A 15,685-nucleotide genomic window follows, 5' to 3' on the forward strand; every position below is an offset into this window, starting at 1 on the left:
ATATTTAGAGTATATAAATCATATAATTTAGTTTCCGTAAACTTGATCGTTTGGAAAGGAAAAAGATTGTAATAAATATATAATAATGTGTATAATTAAAAAATAAAAAGTATCATATTTGAATACATATTTCACTCTAAATCGCTATCATAAACAAAATTCTTAAATTATTCGAAGCTATCGAAAATATTTTAGTCAAACTGTAAACCTTGCGCCTCTGCGAATTTTTAGATAAATTCATCGTTTTTATAATTGTCCGGGAAGCTGTTTCCAAGTTCAAAATTTGCCTTTAGCAGTTGAACAAAAACGAACTGCGAAATTGACTAAACAGCTAGCATACGCTAAATCTAAACTTTTTCTGGTAGTTTAGCGTAGAAATTTTATATCTTCTAGAGTAGCTCGATAGAAAAATCTGGAACGAATAGTCTAAAAACTTGATCTAATTCTTAAAGTGGCAGTACATCATTATCAATTATGAATCTACGTATAATTTTGACTGTTGAGAGGATAGTCGCGGTAGATGTTAATATATGCTGGAAAGACAAATTTATCACGTACCTGTTTGAAGCAAAAAACTGAAAAAATGTCTTTGATAGCTATAAAGCGTGTAGATTAGATTATGGAGTGAAATGTGACATATAGTTAACATATGCGGAATACACTTGCTGTAAATTTTCTCGATCTAGCATTAATAAATATTTACTATATAACTATATAATAATATATATTTCCACTTTTTAAAATGCCTTCCTGGTTGTCATTTTCGGACGACGAGTTTCCAGCTTCTTTATGTCCATTTAATATCCCCTCAAAAAACCCACACATTTAGTAGTTTGTCAATCCTATAATTAATGCAGACTTCAATCCATTTCATGGTGATTCTCTCCTTACTTTGGCTGACGACTCACCTACAGCAGAATATAGAAGACGTAAAGGTGAGCGCAAATCTGTATCATATAACCGATTAAAGCGCATCGGTTTAGTATATATTTAATTTTTAACCTAATTCATGCCAGAAAACGTTATTATAAATTCTGACGCAAACTTGGATGTAATATTGCTTCTAGCATAAATGTTTCCTTCAATCAAATTTTAAGTTTACGAGTCTTCTGTTGAATTAAAGATAGATAATGTAACTTTTCATCCAACAGTTATCCCTCTCACACCATTTTCACTCCCGTCAACATCTCTTATTTACTAAAACATCTAATAATCTTCATAATTGACGTTGGATGCTTAGAATGCACTATATGTGTCCCATTTAGAAACCTAAAAATCGCTGATTTTAAAAACTTCCCCGTCCACTTTTCTCATTCCATTCTAGCTGCCTTGGACGAACGAAACGTATGAATTTTTTGACGGATCCTTGCACTTTTTCCCACATTCTATGCACTCTCACACAGAATTAGCTCTTTTTGGATAAAATTTATCCTAAAAATCGTACTCGGCGAGCAGAATTGAGCAGTAAATGTTCTATTTTAACACAATAACAAGAGGACAATTATTCAACCACAAACTAACTGTCGGAAACGATGGAAAGTTCTTTAAAGCGCTAGACTGCTGCTACGATTGTACGGTTGAGATTGTAATATTATTAGAGTATTGTAAGAAAATTCGTGGATTTAACGGAGTTTATGAAGTTTTTGACCTTAATGAAATTCAGTAGAAACTGGAGTTTTCTATGAAAACTGAAAAGGAAAAAGAAGGGTACAAGAAAGGAAAGTGATATAAAATAATAAAAATCATCATTAAGTGTTTTTAGTAAATATATTCTTTCCCCTTATGAAACTATGCTTCTTAAGTAATATTCAATATTTACAGTAAATTATTAAAGTATTTAACACTTTAAACTAAATGTTATTATAATATTTATTCCTCATAATATACCAATAATAAATATATTTAGCTACTATCTTAATAACGTATGCGGAAAAACTTAAAAGTGTATAAATCTATATAGTTCAGGAGTTTTTGAATTTGATCTATCTTTAAGTTGCCATGCTAAAGTGTAATATTTATTCATGATATATTAATCGCTGACTAACATATTGTAAATTTAACAGAAAGTATGATAGATTTATATATGGTTTAAGAATTGAAAGAGATATAATTATAGACCATATGCTTTATCTAATTCTTATATTGCTTCTGCATTGCAAATAAATATGATTTTAATTAAGATTAAATTTATTATAAATATAAATAATAAATTTATTATATTTTATTAAGATATATTAAAATGTCAAATAAATACACAAACCTAGAATTTAATACTAAATAACATAGAGATGCTTTCTCAACAGCTTTTAATTCAGAGTCAAAGTTTATTGAAAATCAGTTTAGAATGGAATCCATACCTATATTTTCCTTTGATAGAACTAAATTTTTGCCTCCAAAAATTGGTATTAACGAAAAATATATACCCAAACCAAAATCTAAACCTGAAACGGCGACTGATTTCTAACAAAAGGATGGAAAATTTATTAGGTCATTTTCACCAATTAAGAATTAACGTGCAAGTACCCCAAATTTTATGAAGAAAAATATAAACTTAATATATTAATAAATTGATAATGCGCGAACTAATTCTCCAATATAAATACAATCATATTCTCCATTAAAATAGATAAAGTTAAAAAGGTATATATCTGTTCCTTCTGCAATTTATGCAATTCCAAGATCGGAATCATCAATATGTGTTCGTTCATACTAAAATCTAAGTTTTTAGTAGTAGTGAATAGTTCTAAATTAACAAAATAACTCATTCAAATATTTGCCTTTTATCTTAACCACGCCACTACAGTATCCATAGATCCGTTAACCGAGTACAGAACTTTTATAATATTTAAAATTTCTTTTACACTATTTTTATCATCAGTGAAGTCTACATTCGTAAAAATTTCAATAAATATACAATCAAATAATTTATTTATAGGGAACTCAGCCTTAAAGAAACTCATAATTGCTTATAAATCTTATATTGCAGAAACATGGCCAATTTAGGAATTAAATGTTCTTTTAATTCTAAAAAGATTATAATATAACTAAAATCTATATTCCAAAATTAGAGAAAGTTTAATCTAATTTAATAAAGAATTTATTTACTTAACTTCACCAAAATGTTCCACCAAATATATAATAAAATGGTATAGTTCCTTAATATTAGTTATATTAAGTACATTAGATGCAATTATAAATTATTCTGTAAAGGAAAATTACTGCTAGGAGGGAGATAACTTTTTATTATATAAACTTGAGTCCTCTAGTTTTTTATAAAAATTATGAATATCAATAAGATTATCTGTGTTTCCTTCATATTATTACTTAAATGCTAATTGTACTGAGTACAGGTAGAAATAATTCTTTTTCACATAGTCAAAAATTATTGTATTTAAATTATAGCATAAAATTGCCTTTAATTTAAAATATCGTATCTCACCTTGTTTAGAATAGGTTTATAAATACTTTAACTATTCGGTAATCTTTTCACAGCAGATTTAAATATTGAATACTTACTATTTATTCGTCTTCTTAATAATAAATAGTAAATTTTATTTTTCTAATAATAAAATCTCCTGTAATAATGTTTTATTTGTAAATTTATTATAAAAATCTTCGAAAATATTAAATTAAAGATCATTCAATGATTTAATATTAGTAGATTAACTATATTATGCAATATTTGTTTTCTTATCAATTTATAACGCTTAAAATAAATCAACTAGTGAAGTGAATACTTTCTCTGAGTATAATATATTAAATTCAGAGCATGCAAATTACTAATCAATATCGTGGAATGTAGTTTTTGATATAAAATTAATTAATTACGGTATTTGTTCAATGGAAAATAATGATTGGCTAGTAAGCTTTTATTTTATGTAATTTTATAGGTACAATATATTATCTGAAATATTAAATAAATATTTAGATAACTCCAAAAAGAATTCATAAGCTAATTTGAATAAAGTTTATATGTCAAAGAATGATTATGGCACTTTAATATTAGATAAGAATTATTAAAATGAAGCTAACTAAGTCGGGTTACCAGTTTTGAGATTAAGTCCTTGACTAAATTAATAGCTCAAGAACAAAATAAAGTATAACCGCTGACCGAAAAGGCGATATAACATGGTAGATCTTTTTAAATTATCAGCAATTTCTGGAATATCTATAGCAATACCTAAATTAACTAAAAATATTTACTAATCAAAGAAATCGTTTAACCCATTATTGATCGATATTTATAGCTTAGGTAGTTAATACTATAAAGCGTTCGTTTACAAACTTTAAAGAAAGTCGTGTATTTTATCATTAAGTTTTCCTAAAATCTATGAATAAAAGCTTCCTTAATTTGGGCTAAGGATATTAGAACATTAAGCTAATACTAAAATATATTCTTCTAATGAAATAGTAACATCATTAGGCAGTTATCTTTCGTCAATAAAAATATCATCAATATATTCTGAGTTATTGCACATTTCTTTAAATACATCCTAAAATTGATATAAAAACTAAAATACTTATTGATGAGTTTTACATCTTTTAGATATCGCAACCCTGAAATAGTTTAGTTTTGAAACTACTTCTGCTTGACTAAGCTATTCAAAATTATAAGAAGATTTTACCTTGCTGATATAAATTAGATTTGATTCCATCCGTGTATTTGTTATTTATAATATAGTATTAACAATTTAATCTTATAAATCAAGCAAAATCCTCTCTTTTAATGAATTCAATGATATATTTACACCTAGACGATTTTGGTCAATTTATGATAAAGAAAATTCGCCTAATGTAATTAATAATACTGCAGCAGGATAATCATTATTCTACAATAAATAGTTAACAGTAGAAGCCAAATTTTAAAGTGACTATATCTGGTGAATAAGAAATAATGCTTTTTCCTGTGTTTCTAAGTCATTGTTAAGTTAAATAACTTAGGCATTTTATTATGGAAAACGCAGCAGCTCTGCTTTTACATATTTAGATTATTCTTCAATTTCCGATGATTGCTAAGTGATATTCTAAATTAGTTTGCTTACTATAGGGGCTTCTTTAAAAATCGCCATACAATCTTTCTATATTTACGCTGACTGTGATAATTATAAAGATATTCCTTACAACTCATTTATTATATAAGTGAGTTTTTCTGATTATAAATAATTCTCTTTTTAAGACTCTGCTGTAATATCTAAATTTAATTTAAGAAATTAATCAATAAATGGTAATTCTGTAAGAAAAGGATTCTATCGTATTTTTTCAATTCTTGTAGCTGTAAATACCCTCGAATCTAAATTATTTTTGAGTAAGTCTAACCTCATTTATGGAGATTATTTTAACTACATTCGATATACTTTGACGATATTAATTATATTATATAATTTTAATAAATCTTAAACTTTGTAAAATGAATGATAAAATTATATCTGCAATTTTGGCAATTGATTAAGCATTTTATCCAGAATTAAAACGAATTTAAGAAATAAATGACCTTAAAGATATATATAATGTTAAAACATACTTTAGTCATGTTTCAAAGTAAATTATTGATATGACACCGATTCATACTTCAACCACGCTCTTAAACAAAATAGTCCTGTTTAATAATAAATTTGTAAAAAATTATGGTTACAATGATATGAAATTGCCCATCTTTGCAACATCAGTTGCAAAATAACGTATGACACTTAACAGAACATTTGATTCACTTTGGGGAAACTTGAATATTTTTAGTAGTTATGAATGCAGTAGTATTCGTGAAGCTTTCGAATAACTTGCATCATAATTCTAATAATTATATGATCATTTCAACAATTTGGGATTTCCAAGTATACAGGAAGGTCTAATTATTATGAATAAACTATAATCAACGCTTAAGGATTAATTAAAACTACCAAGTGTTTAGATCTACCTCATGAAACTTTTGTAAGAAATGTTTCTTGAAGAACCGATGTTTTGTTATGATTTGGCGGATTTCTTTAACCAATTTAACATATATCTTTCTAATAAGTATCCAGATGGCTTTGACAGAATTTATACATAGCTTAGATCATCTTATATGATAACTTAGAATATAACATATGAGAAACCTCTTTTTTATTGCTCAGAACACAATTATATTACAAATGCAGCTCATTTTAAGTTAAATAATTTATTGCAGACTCATTTTACATCTAAACCCATTGAAGTTCCAAGAGATTCTATGTTCGCCTTCCATATGATTATAAATTATGTAATTAATATCTACATTGAAATACAAATTCTTACAAATCAACAAACAATCGAATAAGGTTTATTACATATGCATAACCAAGTATATAATCAAAATTCTGAATGTTCCACATCCTCGGCTTTAGAAGAGCATCCAGAAATATATCTTTCAAACTCATAACTCTCAATTATCTAGTCACTGTAAGAGCAATAACTAAGTTAAATAGAGCAGTAATAAGAGTAATAAATTGTCGAAAATCTTATAATCGAAGATCAAATTTAACGCCCAGAAAATTCGATTGACCTTAATGCTGTAGAATCAATGCTTTAAATCCCTAATTTATTAAATTATGCAATATTGGCTAGATAGAAAAAATTACAACTCCAGCTTAGGAAAAATACTATTCATCAGTAAATTTAATCTTTTATATCCAATAATCTTGGGCGTGAGGCAAACTTACATAAACTTGAATTTTAACTGAATCAAATCCTTAAAAAGCTTTCACAGGAAGTTAATTAAACGAATTAAAAATCTATTTCTGATGCTGAGTTAATAGAGATTTTTGCTGGAAATTTGTAATAATTAGGAAATATAGAAGGAATGAAAAATATCCAAACCGATAGGAAGAGTTAGAAGTTTGGAGTTGTGCCTCCAGTTCATGCTATTATGCGTATTTTAACAGCATTATAATTGAGAATTAAAAGTGTAAAAGAAATAGAAGCTCCAATTTCTTTCCCATTAGAATTAGAAAAAATAATGATTGAGATCAAGATTAAATAAAGTAGTTTATAACTCAGTAGAACTGACGCTGTTTTCATCGTTATAAGAACATATTAGGAAATTCTTGATATAATTGCAATAAGAAACTAGCTTTTTACGCCCTTTTAACTTACTTTATCTAGCACACCTACTCAAATTTTGAGCATTTTACAGTAGAGAGCCAAAAACACATCTGGTCCATTCTCTTCATTTTTCACAGAAAACTTTACATGCCTTGCATGTGGGCCATTAAAGAGAATGCTCGAAAAGCTAGTATCTCTACTTGCAAAAGCAGTATTTAGTGGCTGGAAACTTACGTGTAGTCCACTATTTGCAGAGAAAAAAGCTCTTCATTTAATTGAAGTATCTTTCTAAAATGAAATAGTCTAATAATGCGAATATTAAGATATATAGGAGGATTAAAAATATAATTACAATAATATTGATGCAATTGTGGAAGTAACTGCGCCACTAGTAGACCATTGGATCGGAAACGAAGAAGAGGAAGGTATATCTGTTTGAGGGTACTATTTTTGAAGAACTATAATGAATAAATTTTTATTGTTAAAATTGATTGAAATCCCTTTGATTGTAACTAATTAATATAAATATTTAGGCCGTATAGTTAGATTGGGACATAAAATATTATATCCCAATTGAATACCGAAAACAATAAAATCAATTACTTTGGTTACTATCATTAACCTATATCGCTGCTACTGCATTAAAGAATAACCTAGGACCCTAAATTAGGTATTTTTATATTTTCAATAACCAATATTAAAGTGTTGAGTCGTCAATTATTTAATTATGATCACAAAGTAAATAAGGAATAATAATAACCAACATTAATACTTGCCGTGCATCCTATCTTCAATATAAATTTTTGTTATTAATTCCTATAAATTCAATAACCTTATTAACTCATTTTCTAGCGTAAATTATACTGCATTACCAACTTGCGCTCCCTGCGAATATTTTCTCAAAAATCTAACGTAAACCAAGCTAAAGCTAACAGTTTGACGAGAATAATCCTATACCCAGCCTAATTTATACTAGTTTAGGACTAAACCTTCCACCTCGCGAAAATAACAAAATCCATAATTATCCTTTAAAATTTTTATATCTATTATTATATATTATGTAATAATATTTCTTCACCTGAATGAAAAAGTTCCTCACGCCGTTTGAGCGCCTAAAACTACCCCAGGGCCAGCATGCAGTTCATAAATAGCTGAAAACCCCGATTTAACCGCAAAATTCCCATTTTGCTGAAAGCATTGTGCCCTCGAAAGCCACCCTGCGCCAAATGCTCACCCAGAGTCCCAGCGGTGAAGCGCTGCTGTACTTATCCACTTTGGCAGAACGCGGCGAATTCGCTTCAGAAATCGCGAATTTTCCCGAAATTTGTGCCAAAATCCGTAGAATTTCGCTCCAATCATAATATAGCATTTATATATAAAATGATATGCGATTTCACTTCGTAGAACCTGCGTAGATCGAAAGCGGCGAGGACGCGCTGAGCTGTGTTTTGAGGGGTGCTGCGGGCCAGGCTTTGGAGGGCTTTGGCGACAAATTCGGGCAAGCAGCGCTGGGGGTCTTGATATGGCAGCAAAAGGCCGAAATTCGGCCGTTTGGCTCCATGCGTGAGATCGCTATCAGCATTGTGCAGGTCATCTTCGAGCTGAAGCAGCGGCTGCTGAAATCGCAGAAAGCGGACCTGAAAATGGCCTACGAGTACGTTAAAAAAATTGTGCTTAATTTCGAATAATAATGATATTTTTTGGTGAAATACGCCGTTTGTGATAAATGTAGTGAAGGCTGTAGAAAAATTAGTCGTTTACAATGTGGATTTGGGATTTTCTAAATATTTAGAAGATTAATTGCATCGATTAGAGGTTGTGTGAACATCTGATAGCGATATTTCAATATTTACATATTGTGCACAATCGTAAGGGATATTTATCATATTTCAATTTATAAACAAAAATAGAGAAATTTTAACATTTTCTTAATTATTTTAATACTACTGATTTTTGATTTCTTTATTATTCTTATTTAATATTAATACTAAATTAATTATCTGGTATTAAAATGCCTTCGCTGACTAATCGTAAACCTATGAGCGGAAAATAAAAAAAAGAGGAGCTCAAATCTAAAAGAGCATTAAAAAACTAGGCAAATGAAGAGGAGAACTAAATCAGTGAGCTTCCTCGCCAAGACCCTGAACATTTTTTCCTAAAATTTATTAATGATTCTGACAAAGTAGTTGCCGATAATAAAATATTCGGGTATGACTAATTTAACTTTGATGATCCGGTTTATAAGATTGACTAAAAAATTTATTTAAATAAAAAATATTGTCCTCAACTTCCTTGTAGACCTACTAATGCAAAAAATATGTCATTATAATAATATAAAAGTGCTGAAATTTAAGTTTTTGAGTCTTATTTTAAGTCAATATCACCAGATCTTAAGTAAATTGAAACTAATTATTGCTTATTTGAACTGAACTAAGAAGTCTACCATCAATTATGGTTAGTAACCGAAAAAAGCGATATTCTATGTATAATAACTGACGCTAGATTCCCATTAGCACATCTTCCCGTAAATTTACTATTATATTGCTAGAAATCTTGCAAACCAATTGTTATACTAATTAATAAATCAGATTTGGTCTCTAATTATTAAATTCAAACTTAAAAGTAGTTTTTATAACATTATTTGAAACATTTGAATATCAATGGCCTAGTTATTCCATTTTCAGCCTTCGTTTTATTTAATTAACCTGAGGAGAGGTTATAATTTTTAGATAAATTAATCGCATTTGGACGTTAAATGACTTAAAAGGATGTACCAGAGATGGTTACCTTTGGATTTATAGGATAACCGTCAGTCGGTAAATCTAAAACAATGAATGCACTGTATGGTAAAACTATTTGTAAGGTTAAGCTTACAGCAGGGTGTACAAAACATTTACAAACATACTATTTATCAGACCTTTAGTTACCTGAGACTAACCGATCCATCATGCTTTGTGATTGTCCTGGTTTGGTATTACCCGTTAAAAATTCGCCTAGACCTTTATAAGTGATTACCGGAGTATTTCCTACTGGCCGTACAAGAGAATTTCTCTCAGCAACAAGATTGGTCTGCGAAAATTTCCCAGGTTTTTATGAGAGATTGAAATCAATTGTTAGTATTTAGAATATTAAATAAAAATATAATGTTGATACTAACTTTAATACACCAGGAAATTTATTGGATGCAATTGCATATTAATTGAACTATTTAGTAAAAGGAGGTAATCCGTGGACTCATAGAGCTGGATTGGTAATTTTTAAAAAAATTACAGACGGAACTATTCCTTATGAGATATAATTATCGAAAGAAGTTTGTGACGAAATTAACTTTGAGTTTAATGAAATAGATTTTATTGGCTTTAGTAAAACTGTAGACAAGCAAATACTTTTTGAAATAGAAGAATTATAGTGATCTAATATTATTTATAAAAATATTTAATGAAATTAAATTTCATTATATCTATCTTATATCTGATTTTTATTCTTAGATGCATCACCATATCTTTAATTTATTACGTGATGATTATAATCATCTTAGTACTAAACTTTGGCATTTCTGATTTTTACAAAAAAGTCAATTTATCCATAATTACTGGAAATATACTTGCATTATATCAATTTTTTAAATATTAAATGCTAACACCTTTTCATATTTATTAATTAGTACGTATTACCCATTAGTTTTGTCCAGCACTTAAACCTTATCCTTCTGTTAATATAACTAATTGTGGATAAGTTTATCTTTGTAGCCATTAGTTTTACCAAAGAGTTTAAAATATAGTACAATACATCATCGTATTTAACCTATTTTCTTGCTCTTTATCCAATTTTTGTGATTACAGTAAAACTTTTACACTTTATACAGATTTTAGTTATAAATTCTAGACTATTATATTATATCATATTTTGAATACTTAAATTTATAATATTAACATCTAACTATTTTCCAATACATTTTTTCATTTCGAAACTAATGGAAAAATTTATTTTTAAACCACAAACTAATTTTAAATTTTCTTTATTATTATAAAATATTACAATATAAATTCCCACTACTCATTCTGTAAGGCCCCAATCCACACCATCGCATTCCCTTCCGCTTCTTTTCCAGCACTTAAGTTCGATCCCGGGTACGATCAAGTTTTCGAGAAAAAATTCAGCGCTTGCGAAGTCGCTTTCAGGCTTAAATTCAGCGAACAAGTCTCCCAGCGTCTAGGCGTGCAGGAATGGCTGGAAACTGACCACAGCTCGTACCGCGTCGTCTTCGGTACTGGCATACTCCAAAGTTAAGAACCGACACGTTCCGAAAATCTGGTGCGGGCACGCTGTCCGGTCGAATGAGGGGCCGTAGTGCTTGTAGCGCCGCTACTCGTACGACAGCGAAACCGGCTGCGTATTTACTGGTCGGTCCAGTCGAATTTGGTTAGACTGCGCCGGAAACTGTAAATTTTCTGGCGTCGCATGTGTACCATAATGCAGGATTTACAGTAAAATGATCATTTTTATATTATTTAACATTATATAGTTAATATTAAAATAATTAATATTTGAATTTTATGGGGTGCGGGCAAGTGCCGGCAAAGATCGGATCTTTGCCACTTTCGTACAAACCCGAGATCGACTCAGTAGAAAATTAATATAGTTAATAGTACTAGGTATCTACTGCGCAGTATTCTACACCAGTAGAATTTATCTAATTTTTTATTTTTAACGAGGAAAAATCGGTGCTAGTGTTAGAGGATTTGTTGTGATTATGTTTATTTTATATGAAAACTGTAAGCTTTAATTAATGTGGTCGGATTCAGAATACAATATTTTTAAATCAATACTAAAGGTATTAACGTTAACTGATTTCACTCGAATAATGTGTTTTCATTAGTAGCAGATTGATATTATCTTAGTTTAACAAAACTTAGGTTAGTATTTTCCTCTAGATCGTCTCACTTAAAATCTTAAAAGATTGCTAAATCAGCATAATTAAAAGCAATAATCTACATCCAAAGCAACTGTTAAAATCCTTCACTTCGCGCTTCCCTTGCGCAGCTCAACCGCCTCAAATACCTTCCTGGCCGCGGTAGGGGTCAAAATGCTCGCGAACTTACCGTCTATCACCTAGTCGCCCACAAGCCATTTCAGCCACCTGTGCCGGACCCGCCCATCCCGGTTGAATACCCACGCCCGCCTCGCCTCCGGCAGTGCAACCTCGCTGTACACGACCCCGATTTGGGTGCCCTGCAGCAAGTTGGCCACGCATGCCCGGTCCTTAACGGCCTGCTGCACGCTGTAGTCGGCCTTCTTGCCGGGGAACTTCGCAAGAGGGTACATGCTGTGCCTCACCGGCGCTGGCGTCTGCTGGAGGAGGTTGAAGCAGCGGTACGTCGTGAAGGAATTCGCATAGCACTCAAACCGCACCTCGTCGAACTTCTGCGCGTTCTTGACCTTGAAGCAGTTGGTCGCCTGCTACCTGCAGAGGCAGTCGTACACACGCACTGTCATCAGTGCGTCGTAGCCTGCGTCGTGAGCATGCGAGTCTCCGGCGCCGTATAGGACGTGGAAGTACCCAGAGAGTGACTTGTTCGGCTGTACGCGCTTCACCTTGGATGCGATCTGCTAGAGGAGGACCTGCGTGTTCGGGTGCTGCAGGACGAGCAGCACATCCAGAAAGTTGGGGATGATGCCGAAAATGTCTGCCATGAACCTGCTGTAGGAGCTGAGCTTCTTGCCCAGAAAGGCGTTATGGAGCAGCAGACAGTCCGTGAGCGCCTAGAACCCCACTGTACGTACGCGACGCTGGGCAAGACGCTGGAACACAAGCATGATGTGCTTCAGGTCGAGCTCAATGTGGCCGACTGACTCCGCGAGCAGCTGGCGGCGCCGCGCGGGACTATCTACAACGCGCACATGCAGCAGAATTTTTCCCGCGCCCCGGGAGGGGTACAGCGCCGGAACGATGCTCACCACCTGCTCTACGCCCTCGTGAGCAAGGAAGCTGTGCTGCATCCGCTTCATGCGGAGAAAGTGGCCGATGTCCAGTTCTATGCCGAAATCGATCTCCTCCTGTTTGAGTCTCTGGGCAATCTCACCGTATCCCGCTGGGAAGCCCTCGAACGCCTCTTCGTCGGGCTCGCCCATCGTCTTCCGTCAGAATGCTATCTCGCACTCGTAGTCTATCCCGACGCGCAGGCTCTGGGTGCTGTACTGTTTGAAGTCGAAGTCGTTCCCGGCGAGGAAGTTCAGGGCAGAGATGCTGATCTTGGCGTCATGTTGGCATACGAACACCGAGCAGGTGGAGCTCTCACCTTTGCTGTCCAGCATGGAGATCCCAACCTGCAGCAGGCAACCGCTGTTCGCGAGGGCCGCCGCGGTGGCGAAGATTACCTCCGGTGCGTCGAAGGGGTTCGCAAACTGGGGCTGCTCCGAGGAGAACTCAGTGTCGAATCCCGCGAGGGTTGCATGGTCGGCGAACTTCAGCGCGTCGCCCAGGGACTGGCGCAGGTTGCGTGCGAAGTCTAGCATTGCGGAAGGGAATAGGGAGGGTTGCTGGGTACTGTATGGATAGGGAGTGTATCGAACCTCACTTCAGCGGCAGTGTGGAGTAGCCTGCATCCCCCAGGAAGGCCAGCTGGGCAGCTCCAACGACTCCGCAAAGGATTTCCTCTGCCAGACGCGTCTTTATGACCCTAGCGGCCTGAAACTCGTACTTGATGCCGTCCGCGCACAGCACCACCAGCTGCCCGTCCGCACACCCGAAGGTCACTATAGGGCTCTCACAGTCGAACTGCCGCACCACGCCGAATAGCTCGAGATCCACGTGGAGCACGCTACTCCCAATCTGCACGAACAGCTGCCCCGCGAGGCACTTCACGATGTGGATTCCCGATAGGCCCGGCAGCACAACCAGCAGCTTCTCCTAGATCAGGGAGTAGAAGTATAGCTGATCCGTGTCGTAGAGCACCAGAATGTCTTTAGACTGGTGCGTAACCTGCGTACCCCCAACAGGGTAAAATCCAAGCTACACTGTCCGGCCCTTGAAGTGTAGCATATTGCCCTCAACCGCCAGTGGACTTCCCTGGTACAGGAGTGCGCACGTGATCGCGTTAAAATGCAGTTCCTATCGCACGGCACCGCTAAATTTTAAATGCAATTTAATCTCGTTGTTAACCAATGTATCATCATATTAGTTTTTCTGTTTTTCTTTCATAATTTTAATGATACTATAATTCGAATAATTTATCACTCCACATTTGAATCCTCTGTTAAATCTACAACATACTGTTTGTACTACTAATCAGCCTCTTCATAAATTTTATTGTACTTCACCTCACCAATTACCTTGTCTTTGGCTTATCGCATTTCTTCGTCACCAGCATGACAACGAACATTTTTTCTGCCCACAATGCTAATATCATCACCATAAAATAGTGAATTTGGTTGTGGTAGTGGCATTAAATCGACTAGACCTACGGAGTAGTAGTCCTATAATTTGGCATTTTACATGAGACTTTGCTTAAACTCTGTAGTAGATCGTATTTTATCATATTAACAGTTACTGAAAATCTCTTTCATTCTTTATCGTGAGAAACCAAAATCGGTTGCTAAATCCATTACAAAAGATTAATTATTGTTTTTGATGAGCTTCGTAGGTATCTTTTTAACTCCTTTTTGCCTAAAAGTTTCGGTGGAATATGAACTCGATGCTACGCTTTATATAGGAGTTTATGACCGTTGCTTTCTTTATTAATTTTAAACTGATGAGGAATGATGAATACGCTAGAATGACTTTGATCGCACTGCAGTAATCACAGGAACCACTCCTAGTTTCTTTAAAAGTTAGTTTACCTCCCCCTCGATGTCTTCATTAGTTTCTCTAAAAATACGAATTTAGTTTAATTTCTCGCTCTTTTTACCATGGAGCATTTTATAGGCATTTTCACATATCTTATGGAGACCAGTTTTTGCTGCACAGACGAAATTTTTATTACCATTTTTGACCTCTAAAACACACTTGAAACAGTGATTTGCGAGACGTAACTTCCCTTTTGAAAGTGCAAAATTGCCATAGAAAAAATATACCTTTTGAAGCATTTTTTCACACTTTGAACGTTTTGCATGAAAGAGCGCTGTCTCGAAGTTGTTTAAACTGGGAGAAATAGTTACCTTTTTGAGGTACAGCAGACTCAAAAACATGTCTTTTTAATGCGTAAAATGTTTCGAATTTATCGGGATTTCAGTATGGTCAGAATCATTTGTGAGAATTTCCAACGTGATTATATTTTAAATTTCATCTAGAGTCATTGGGTTAAGCATGAAAAGTAACTGTGCGAAAGCACGAGCTTCTAGAGAGTTAGTAGGGGCTCGAGATGTCAAAGTTGTTATCTTTTCAGTTATTGAAAAAGGTATCGCTGGATAGTTTTGGAGGTGTGTAATAAAGTAGCAATATCGGTCCAGCTGTGGGTAGGTTTGCGAGAAAAATTCTTCTTCTTCTAATAATTCCATTTTTATTGCAATTAATATTTAATATTAAAAAATAAATAAGTATGATGAATAAAACAATATGAGTATAATATATTATATATAAATATGAATGGGTAGAATCAACAATGAGGTCAAAAAGTATGACTTATATTTAAAT

At 33.4% G+C, this 15,685-nt stretch overlaps 10 protein-coding genes and 1 pseudogene across 10 annotated transcripts; 5 read left to right on the forward strand and 6 right to left on the reverse strand. All coding sequences in view use genetic code 6, as the record gives it.

Annotated features, from left to right (window-relative positions):
- Positions 1 to 131: 131 nt before the first annotated feature.
- On the reverse strand, positions 132 to 689 carry SS50377_24345 (uncharacterized protein; the record flags this gene model as incomplete). The annotated part of the gene is made up of 1 exon (XM_067908189.1): positions 132 to 689. The coding sequence occupies one exon, from the start codon at positions 687 to 689 to the stop codon at positions 132 to 134; it is 558 nt and encodes a 185-aa protein (XP_067765163.1).
- A 53-nt stretch (positions 690 to 742) lies between these two features.
- SS50377_24346 (uncharacterized protein) lies at positions 743 to 1,726 on the forward strand (the record flags this gene model as incomplete). The annotated part of the gene is made up of 1 exon (XM_067908190.1): positions 743 to 1,726. One exon carries the CDS (start codon positions 743 to 745, stop codon positions 1,724 to 1,726), a length of 984 nt encoding a protein of 327 aa, XP_067765164.1.
- A 513-nt stretch (positions 1,727 to 2,239) lies between these two features.
- On the forward strand, positions 2,240 to 2,737 carry SS50377_24347 (uncharacterized protein; the record flags this gene model as incomplete). Its single annotated transcript, XM_067908191.1, has 1 exon — positions 2,240 to 2,737. One exon carries the CDS (start codon positions 2,240 to 2,242, stop codon positions 2,735 to 2,737), a length of 498 nt encoding a protein of 165 aa, XP_067765165.1.
- Positions 2,738 to 2,765: 28 nt separating this feature from the next.
- On the reverse strand, positions 2,766 to 5,345 carry SS50377_24348 (uncharacterized protein; the record flags this gene model as incomplete). Its single annotated transcript, XM_067908192.1, has 1 exon — positions 2,766 to 5,345. One exon carries the CDS (start codon positions 5,343 to 5,345, stop codon positions 2,766 to 2,768), a length of 2,580 nt encoding a protein of 859 aa, XP_067765166.1.
- Positions 5,346 to 5,407: 62 nt separating this feature from the next.
- Positions 5,408 to 7,492, forward strand: SS50377_24349 (uncharacterized protein; the record flags this gene model as incomplete). Its single annotated transcript, XM_067908193.1, has 1 exon — positions 5,408 to 7,492. One exon carries the CDS (start codon positions 5,408 to 5,410, stop codon positions 7,490 to 7,492), a length of 2,085 nt encoding a protein of 694 aa, XP_067765167.1.
- Positions 7,493 to 8,135: 643 nt separating this feature from the next.
- Positions 8,136 to 8,747, forward strand: SS50377_24350 (uncharacterized protein; the record flags this gene model as incomplete). The annotated part of the gene is made up of 1 exon (XM_067908194.1): positions 8,136 to 8,747. The coding sequence occupies one exon, from the start codon at positions 8,136 to 8,138 to the stop codon at positions 8,745 to 8,747; it is 612 nt and encodes a 203-aa protein (XP_067765168.1).
- Positions 8,748 to 9,064: 317 nt separating this feature from the next.
- Positions 9,065 to 10,465, forward strand: SS50377_24351 (GTP-binding protein; the record flags this gene model as incomplete). The annotated part of the gene is made up of 1 exon (XM_067908195.1): positions 9,065 to 10,465. The coding sequence occupies one exon, from the start codon at positions 9,065 to 9,067 to the stop codon at positions 10,463 to 10,465; it is 1,401 nt and encodes a 466-aa protein (XP_067765169.1).
- A 644-nt stretch (positions 10,466 to 11,109) lies between these two features.
- Positions 11,110 to 11,553, reverse strand: SS50377_24352 (uncharacterized protein; the record flags this gene model as incomplete). The annotated part of the gene is made up of 1 exon (XM_067908196.1): positions 11,110 to 11,553. The coding sequence occupies one exon, from the start codon at positions 11,551 to 11,553 to the stop codon at positions 11,110 to 11,112; it is 444 nt and encodes a 147-aa protein (XP_067765170.1).
- A 519-nt stretch (positions 11,554 to 12,072) lies between these two features.
- On the reverse strand, positions 12,073 to 13,569 carry SS50377_24353 (CAF1 family ribonuclease; annotated as a pseudogene).
- A 58-nt stretch (positions 13,570 to 13,627) lies between these two features.
- Positions 13,628 to 14,095, reverse strand: SS50377_24354 (uncharacterized protein; the record flags this gene model as incomplete). The annotated part of the gene is made up of 1 exon (XM_067908197.1): positions 13,628 to 14,095. The coding sequence occupies one exon, from the start codon at positions 14,093 to 14,095 to the stop codon at positions 13,628 to 13,630; it is 468 nt and encodes a 155-aa protein (XP_067765171.1).
- A 191-nt stretch (positions 14,096 to 14,286) lies between these two features.
- Positions 14,287 to 15,549, reverse strand: SS50377_24355 (uncharacterized protein; the record flags this gene model as incomplete). Its single annotated transcript, XM_067908198.1, has 1 exon — positions 14,287 to 15,549. One exon carries the CDS (start codon positions 15,547 to 15,549, stop codon positions 14,287 to 14,289), a length of 1,263 nt encoding a protein of 420 aa, XP_067765172.1.
- Positions 15,550 to 15,685: the final 136 nt, after the last annotated feature.

The sequence above is a fragment of the Spironucleus salmonicida genome, chromosome 4 (assembly GCF_000497125.1).
Source record: "Spironucleus salmonicida strain ATCC 50377 chromosome 4, whole genome shotgun sequence".
Taxonomy (NCBI): Eukaryota; Fornicata; order Diplomonadida; family Hexamitidae; genus Spironucleus; species Spironucleus salmonicida.